Here is a 9,046-nt window from a genome sequence, read left to right on the forward strand (position 1 = left end):
GAGTTGGTCGCAGAAAGTGGTATGCATTTGCCGACCAACTACAAATTTGGTCGCGGAAGGTCACATATTTTTTGGCGACCAAAAATTTAGTCGCCAAAAACTTATTTTCAGCAACAAAAAAAAATTAGTCGCCAAATTAATATTTTTAGCGACTAATATTTTAGTCACCGTTGATTGACATTTGGCGACTAAAAAAATTAGTCGTTATATATTTGAGATTTTGCGACAAAAAATGAATTTAGTCGTTACACTACAACAAAAGTAACCTATGGTGACGAAAACTAGTGAAGAAAATAAATTTCGTCACTAAATAAGGATAATCGGTGAAGAATTATAAAATTTTGTCACATATAATAAAAAAATAAAAATAATGGGTGACAAAATTTATTTTCATCAATAAACACTTCTTTTTAGGTGAGGAAAAATTTAGTTTCGTCACTGAAGATTTTTCCGCTAATTTTTTTGAGTGGCGCCAAAATTTTGAGACTTTTGGTGAGAAACAAATTTGTCACCAATTATAAAATTATTAGTGAGGAATACATTTTCGTCATCAATAATTTTAAATATTTTTTTTAAAAAAAAAACTTAATTTTAAATATTTTGAGATCATTTGATGAAGAATATATTTTCGTCGCCAATAATTTTTAATATTTTAAGACTTTTGGCGAGGAAATTATTTTGTCATCAATTTTTGGGGGAGAGATACTGGGCAGTAATGAAAAAAAATTAGGTTACTAATTCCCCCCCTCTTTTTCTTTTTTGTTTATCAGTTTTCCCCCCATTCGTCTCTCACAAAACACAGCGCCCCTTCTCCTCTTTCAGCTCGTTCTTCTCTCTCAGTGCCACCACCGTCATCACCCACATTCTCCTCCGAGCAATTGTCAGTGCCGCCGGCATCGCTTCCAGTATTATTCGATTATTTCTCTAATTTTTTTTACTTTTATTTTCAAGTATGGGTCCTCTGTCTCTCTCTCTCTCACTCAATTTCTCTGTTTTTCTTTCTTTGTTACTAATTTCCCTTACTTATTGAACATCTGCACTCATTAAATTTCATCAGAATTACAAACTTTGAACATCTATTTGAAACAACAATGGAAGAACCTCATTGGAACCCTACCCTTTGAATTCAATTGAACTGTGCATTGAAGATTTAATTGGTTTGTAGGTTCTGTAATTTTTGTTGATAGTCATTTATCCCAAATCCTACGAGATTTACAGTGATTGCTTATGAATAATGAATTCCATGTTTTAATTTGAAGGTTCATACCTGGAGCAGTGGTCAATGTGACTATTTCTACTTGTGGTTGAACATTCTTTATGTTACTTCTCTCTCTCTCTCTCTCTCTCTCTCTCTCACACACACACACACATACACACACACAAACACACACACACTCTCACGCTGCTGTTTGAAGGAAATAAGTATATCTATACTAATGTGTATTTCAATTCAATTGCTAGGGATGCTGTGGTAACAATGAACATATGAAGCTTAAGATATATAAATATAGTAAGGTAAAATGAATTTATCTTAATGTTTATGAACACAATAGTTTGAAGGCATTATGAATGGAATTCAAAATGGGTTTTGTTCAATAGCTGTTATGCCTTATCTGTTAAGGCTACTCAACCCCAGCCTTGGTCCATAGCTGTGCTTACTACCATAAGTCTTAAACTTGGACTATTGGTTTTCAATAGAGTGGCCAGTCAATAACTCTAGCCCACCATGCTGGTTGTCTCATCATGACTTAATGCCTCTCCATTATAACACCTTAAATATTTCTTACAATTCTGTTTTATGTTTCTATGACTTTTAATTAGTTGCTACATTGACAATTGGTGCCGAGTATGGTTTTGTTTCATTTGCTGATCATGATGATGCTTTTGAGGAAATTCTCATTCTTTGTTTCTCTATTTAGTCTTCATGTTCCAAAATCCAAATCCGTTATCGCTTGAGGAATGGATGGGGTACAAAACAGCAGGATGGTATACCTATCATTCTACGAGGGTAAAATTTACAATTTGTGAGGATCATCATAACATTACTGGGAAGGGAAACATTATTTTTTGATCACCTGGATGGGATGCATTTCTTTGTCTCTAGTGAACCTTGCAGTTGGATCTGAGGACGCAGAATTAGAGTTGCCACTTGAAATACTGTTAGTCTATTTTGTAGATGCACATATGAGGAGATTTAAGAAAAAGAGAAGAAACAGGTATAAAGAATTTGGTGGTGTAAATAATTTTACTTCATCAAATGAAATATTGATATTAAAACACTATATGATGGAAGAAAGAAAATAGAATTAAAGATAACACTAGTTGCAGTCTGATTGTTCTATACTACACACGGGTACCTACGTTCATAAATGTACCCATGCTGACATATTTGTGGATAATATGGAATAAAATAATTTCATGGAGGGCTTTTTTGAGTCGAAATTCTTAACAATTGTATGTGGCTGGACTGGCAGCTTGACCTGATTGCTTCCAAACTGTTTATTGAAATTTGAATTACAAGATTATGGCACCTTCAGGAGTTTAGAAAAAGAAAAAGAAAGAATTTAATAGTCTTTTGAAATACAGTGGTTCTCCCTTCGGTGCGTCCCCTCCCCCCAACTTTTTTCATCTTCCTTTCCAAATTCCTTCTCAAATCCGTGAACCAAACACAAGATATGAAAAGATAAATGTTATTCCACATCTATGTAAATGCGTGTGTAAATTGTTAGGTGAAAAATTAGATAACTCTAACATTATTCATGAAAAAGAGAAATTCTCAAACAATGGCTTGGCATCTCACAAATAAATTTGAGTCATTCTTTCCATACCATTGCCTATTGTGACAGTAAATATCATTATCTTGCGACGGTTCTCCTGCCTCTTATCTCTCTTCTCTCTCTCTGTGCTTGATCTCTACGCCGTCTCAGAGCTTTAAGCAGTTCGATTTCGTCTAAAAGTTCGATCAATTTCAATCTCTCTTTTCTCTATTTCAATCTGTGTGTTGTTTGTATTGGTTTAGCTTTAATTAACCTTCTTTCAAATTTGCAGGTTGGACTTGTTGTGTATGATTCACAAGTTCCGATTGGTGCCACTCCTGAATATATGGCTGGTTATTACATGGTATTATCACTAGCTAGCATGTTTTCTTGTTCTTCCTATCCCCTTATTCCACTTCCACCCCCACCCCACCCCCAACCCCTGCGAGAAAAATATATATATATATATATATATTGTTTTGGGTTTTATGTGGTTTGCTTAGTGCTCATAGTAAGTTTGCTTACAGTTGCAAAGTGCAAGCTCTTTTTTCCCTGTGATGGCCCTTGCTCCTCAAGAGAAGGAAAGGATTGTTGATATGGCGTAAGTAACTGAACTCTTTCACACAGAAATATCTGCTTGCTATCTATCTGAATTTTTTTGCATTATCCTGTGTTTTTAGTTTCTTATTTTTATTTGAGCAAGTTTAATGGCTAAGTTTCTCTTTCTTTCTTTTCTTTTGTTTTATTATACTTTAAATGTTGTCTTTTGTTTTCCTCTTTCTCTTCTTCATGTTAATGTTGTTTTTTTGACGGGTAAGGTAAGTAACAAAAGCATCCTTACATACGTCCAGCTTTGAAAATTGTTGTAGTTAACTTGTGATTCCATTGCACAATTCTTATATTATGAATTTGTAGCATAATTTAACCTTTGATACAATCTGAGACAAAACAGTGTAAAGAAAGCTCACTTTAGGGACACTAATATCTTGCCTTTTTCATGTTCATTTCTTTGTATGAGAAATGGTAGAGTTGATTGATGTATTCAGTCTCACACACTAGTCATGGACATTTATGCAATCAAAGGAATAGGATTATATGTGGTATCCATGTCCACGTCTCATGTGTTATCTTCACTGCTTCTTTCTATCTGCATTCTCCCTCTTAATTGCAATTTATACCTTATTGCAGGGCTGCTCCTGGTGGTAAAACAACCTACGTTGCTGCTCTTATGAAAAACAGTGGTGTGTAGTGATTTCCATCTTGACTCTGTTATTTCAATTGCACTTATGCTTTCAATTAATTCATATTGTTGTTATGGCTTACTCACAACTTGTTGGGTTGAGCATATTCAAGTGAATATATGCATGAGTTTGTGTCCATTTACTTGTTAATGCGGGGAGATACGGGCTTACCCTATTTCCACCTACACAATAAAGTGCGACACTATCTATTGAGCAACTTGGAGGAATTTTCAACCGAAATGGCGGTCATTTACTTTCTTAAAATTTAGTTTAAATACAAATCTTCATTTATTCTGATGTCAGACAAGTTGGTGTATAATGTTTATTCTGCTGATGTATGTATAACCATTTTTTTGCACTCAAACAGTTGCCAACAACAAATTGTCTTTGGGCAAAGTCCTTGATGATTTTTTTTCTCCTTGCCCTAGTATCTATATGAATCCCATGTCTCTTTCCTCCCTGTTATCTAATGCAATGGTTACTAGGTATAATTTATGCAAATGAGATGAAGGAGTCAAGACCCAAGTCGCTTACTGCAAATTTACATCGTATGGGGGTGACAAACACTATAGTTTGCAACTATGACGGGAGAGAGGTAAGCATCTTGTTTTGTTGCCCTTAATTCTTATCTATTACATTATATAAATGCCATATTTCCTTCGGACTGAATGATTGAAGTTTGAATTTGTGAGTTGTTATTTTGTTAAAAAAACATCCTGTTTAATGTGGCAAAAGGGAAACTTGATCTCAGATGATCTTTTCTTGCATTTTAATAAATTTCTTCTGTGATGTCTTCCATAACAGTATTTATATCATGTGGGGATGTCTCAAAGATGTTTGGACAAACATAATTTAGTAAGTGAACCAAAGCATCCTCACATCCCAACCCAGCAACTCCAAAAGCCATGCGCTTCACAGTAGAAGCAACAGTCTGCCTATGAACCAAATCTCTGTCCATGAGAGCATCCTCTAGCAATGGAGTCACTGCATAAATGTAATCCTTTCCCATTTCACCAATGTACTCGAATAGAAACGAGAGGGACTTCAGAACACCATTCTGAACATTAAGCTCTGGCACACGATATTCATTCATAAAGGCTAGTAAAACTGTAAAAGGAGAATGCATTCTGAAAATTTGTGCTTAAATGGAATATAAATTATGGCACACGACTTCAGAACACCATTCTGAAAATTTGTGCTTAAATGGAATATAAATTTTTTTACCAAATGTCGTGACTACAAAATGCATAGAATGAAGCATTTCACTCTGGGAGGCATACAGAAGCAGTGGAGCATTATACTACCATGGTATCAAGCAATATCAAATCATGTCCTTTTGCGGCCATTTGTTTTTGCAACCGTGTTGCTGCACACCAATCTCTGGGCCAAATTGCTGATGCTATTGCCGACTGTAGTCTAGCCATAGTTCTTGATGGAAGTTACTCAAAGGTTGGCCTTTAAAGTGTATACTATGCGGGGTGTTAGCTTATTTTTTGTTTTGTTGGAAGAGGTTATCAAATGATTCTCTTTAATTTTCTTTTTTATTGTACTTAATGTTCTTGTTTCTGTTTCTATTGTCGTTTTCTTTCTCTTTTCTGTTTCTGTCATTGTTTTCTTTCTCTCTTCTGTTTCTTCTTCTTATGCCTATTCAAGTCCACCTCTACTAGCTACCTGCCTTATAGGATTCAGCACTGGGCAATGGCATGATTTTTACTTAATAAACTTTTATATCCATTTCAACATTTTGAACCTTTGCCTGCTGCTAATAACTCCTCAAGTGTAGGCTTTTTTGTTGTTTAGAAGCAGCTGGATAGAAGCACTGTAGTATTAAAGCAGCTGGATAGACACAGTGTTGTCTTCATTTTGGTTGCATTCATTGTATAAACTAACAAATCACAGCAGCATTATATGATTACTCTTCAATGCCCTTGAAGTTTATATTTGATGTAACAGGCATGAGTTAAAGACAAACCTTCTATAATCATGTTGTGTAGTCATAACATATGAGTTAATTTAAAGGTTTGAACTGTCAGATGGTTAGGTTTCCTGATCAGGCACTTTGGTAATACCAATTTGAAAATGGCATTTTCAAAAAAGGTTCCAGATATGACTATTTATCTTGTTTAACCAATTTGTCCTTGTTTATTCATGCATGAACTTCATTTTAGGCACAATTTGTAAAAATATTAAGATGTCTAACCATACTTAATGATGCTGATACATAGACATTTCTCCATGTTATATCACTTATCTCTAACTACTTTAAAGGCTAACATGACTTTGATTTCTGCAGTGGAAGCTCTTGGTGAAATAGTTGAACAACAGGGTAAAAAAGGCTGGAATTTCAATTTGAAACATTATGACAAAAACTTGAACTGGTAAACACCAATAGTGGACTCCTCCCTTATGTATGACTGTACTGTCAATTGCACCTGCCTTTCTGATGATGAATGTCACATCAGTGCCATGTATGTTCCTTTTTATGTTTTTAAATATACTTATTATTCAACTCAATTTTTTGCTTAAATTGTTATTTATGATTTTTTTATTTTATTTATTTTTAAATTAGGAGGCAATGATGTTTGAATACTAGCCTATGCTCTGTATGTTAAACTTATTAATGTCAGTTGAAAGTCCAAATTCTGTTTTGTATAGATGAAAAAAAGAGTAATGTGCTGAGAAAACCCTGGTATTGTTCTGTCACTTCTTATTTACACGACGCAACCGGTTGCCATGAACATCTATTCATATATTGCTAATTACTAGGGTTGTTGGGAAAATTAAGGTTGTATTTTGATGTCCCATAGAAAGGGAACGACTGCCAACAGTACTTATAGTAATTTCGAAGTGGAAATCTGATATTTTGAGTATGCAAAGTGACAAGAATAAATGGCAGCCATTCTACAAATGAAATTCAAAATAACGAATATTGTCATGTACTAAAAGAACATAAATATGATCACTTTCAAGATAAATGAGCGAATTTTCTGTTCTTCATTAGGTGACCTCATTTTAGTAACAGTTGATTGAACTTTCACTTCTCATACCATAAAATGTTTGGTAGGTGCGTTCGAATTCAGTTCAGAAATGTTAAATGTCCAACACACCAGTGGCACCAATACACATCTATAATTAGGCATGTAAATCTGCAGGATGTATGTACTCTAATTACTTGGAGTTTTTCTTGTTTTGTGCTTTTAATTATTTGTTGTTATACATTGTTGGTTTTTGAAAAATTGAATTCTATAATTATTTATTTTCATGGAGATGACTCTCTTAGGTAATATATTGTATACAAATCTCTAATTCAAGAATGAATAAACAATGAGTGCAGCTAGAAATTTCAGGATGCAGACAAGATTAGAAAGATTGAAGCAGATTCAAACAAAAACCACCATGCCCATGGTTTGTGATGATGATTTCAATTGGTATCCTTGTAATTGCATTGCTTCTTGGGCATATAATCAACGCAACAGTGAATTGAATAGCCAAAGTTGAAGGTGATTACCATGAGATGATAAAGCTGAAGAAACGAGCAGAGGCAGCTGATGTTGCTAAATCACAGGTATTTGATAGTTGTAGTTCATGTATTGAAATTTTGTTAGGCTTCACCTAATATGTCTACATGGTTCTAATTGAATTTCAATCCTCTGTAGTTCCTTGCTACTGTGTCCCATGAGATCAAAACCCCAATGAATGGTGTTCTTGGTAAGTTTTTGTTATTGTCCTTTATCATTTTAAGTCATTTAAATACATTGCTTTGGGGAAAACATTAAAAAATTATTTAAAAATAAATAAAGAAAGTGGGGTTGTTGTGTGATGTCTGTATATATGTTTATTCAACAGGAATGTTGCAGATGCTAATGGACACAGATCTGGATGTAACTTAACAAGACTATTCAGAACTGCACAGGGCAGTGGAAGAGCGTTGGTTTCACTAATAAATGAGCTTTTGGACCGAGCAAAGATTGAATCTGGTAAGCTCGAGCTTGAGATTTAAAGAGATATCTAAAGATCAAATCCATCAAGCTGATTCACAATTTCAAGCATAATGCATTGATTGGTTTCACACCTATGATTGATTTTTGTTCATTTGGACTAGAATATATTTTTTTCATTTGTTGATAGCTGCGCATGAATAACAAATAGTTATGTTTCAAATTGTTATGCTAGATGGATGTGACTTGTGAATGAAAACTTAGAATAGTTGTATTGTGTCGAATGTTAATGAATTATGTATTGTGTCCAATGTTAATGATTCAGTTGATTTGAATGATGCTTTAAAATTATAGGTTTATTATGGATTGAATGAATTATTAGGAATTACATATGTATTGTTTTCGTGCTTTGGCGACCAATTTATTAGTCGCGACAAATAAATAATTTTTTTTTGTAAAAAATGACAATTGCCGACCAAGAGTTTTGGTCGCAAAAAATACATATATTGCCGACCAAAACAGCTCTTGGTCGTGGAATCTCACTTTTGCTGACCAAAAGTTTTGGTCGCGAAAAGACACAAATGGCGACCAATTTTTTTGGTCGCGAAATGTGATAATTGGCGACCAAAAAATTTGGTCGCGAAATGTAATAATTGGCGACCAAACTTTTTGGTCGCGAAATGTGACAATTGGCGACTAAGAAATCATGTGGACAAAAATCTTAACCTTATGTTTGGTTTATTAGAATGAATTGAAATAATATGATCATTTTATTAAAATATTTATTTTTATATTTGATTAAACCCAAAAAATTATAAATATCTTACAAATAAAATCATCATTTATCATGATAAAATAATAATTATTTCATAAAGAAATTAAAAAATAAATAGTCCATTCAAATATTCTTTCATTGAACCAAACACTGTTGTTTGTTGCTAGTTAGAAACCAATGCGTCCTGTCCCACCTCATTCCAGGCCTCTTTTCTTTTCTCTATTTTTATTTATTATTTTTTTTGGTTGATATTTTTTGAGTGATTTTGCATCTTCGGTTGACCAATTCAATTGCCTCTTTTCCCTTTGATTTTTATTTTAAAGTGGTTTTGTATCC

The 9,046-nt window shown here is 33.8% G+C and overlaps 1 protein-coding gene across 4 annotated transcripts; it reads left to right on the forward strand.

Moving 5' to 3' along the window:
- Positions 1-751: 751 nt before the first annotated feature.
- Positions 752-7,947, forward strand: LOC114278974 (26S rRNA (cytosine-C(5))-methyltransferase NOP2B-like). 4 transcript variants are annotated; one of them, XM_082909289.1, is made up of 8 exons: positions 752-3,120; positions 3,284-3,357; positions 3,945-3,997; positions 4,483-4,592; positions 6,291-6,465; positions 7,332-7,562; positions 7,654-7,705; positions 7,844-7,947. In XM_082909289.1, the coding sequence occupies exons 1-5, from the start codon at positions 3,103-3,105 to the stop codon at positions 6,309-6,311; spliced, it is 276 nt and encodes a 91-aa protein (XP_082765415.1). In that variant the 5' UTR covers positions 752-3,102; the 3' UTR covers positions 6,312-6,465; positions 7,332-7,562; positions 7,654-7,705; positions 7,844-7,947. The 4 variants fall into 4 exon arrangements, with proteins under 4 accessions (XP_082765415.1, XP_082765416.1, XP_082765417.1 ...); XM_082909290.1 differs by having other exon boundaries at positions 7,345-7,562; XM_082909291.1 differs by having other exon boundaries at positions 6,291-6,375.
- Positions 7,948-9,046: the final 1,099 nt, after the last annotated feature.

This window comes from Camellia sinensis, chromosome 15 (assembly GCF_055761805.1).
Source record: "Camellia sinensis isolate YWXY chromosome 15, ASM5576180v1, whole genome shotgun sequence".
NCBI classification, from domain to species: domain Eukaryota; kingdom Viridiplantae; phylum Streptophyta; class Magnoliopsida; order Ericales; family Theaceae; genus Camellia; species Camellia sinensis.

Coding starts and splice junctions, on each gene's coding strand:
- LOC114278974 (XM_082909289.1), top strand. Junction 3,358..3,944: donor GAAAGGATTGTTGATATGGC/GTAAGTAACTGA, acceptor ACCTTATTGCAG/GGCTGCTCCTGGTGGTAAAA. Junction 3,998..4,482: donor TGCTCTTATGAAAAACAGTG/GTGTGTAGTGAT, acceptor AATGGTTACTAG/GTATAATTTATGCAAATGAG.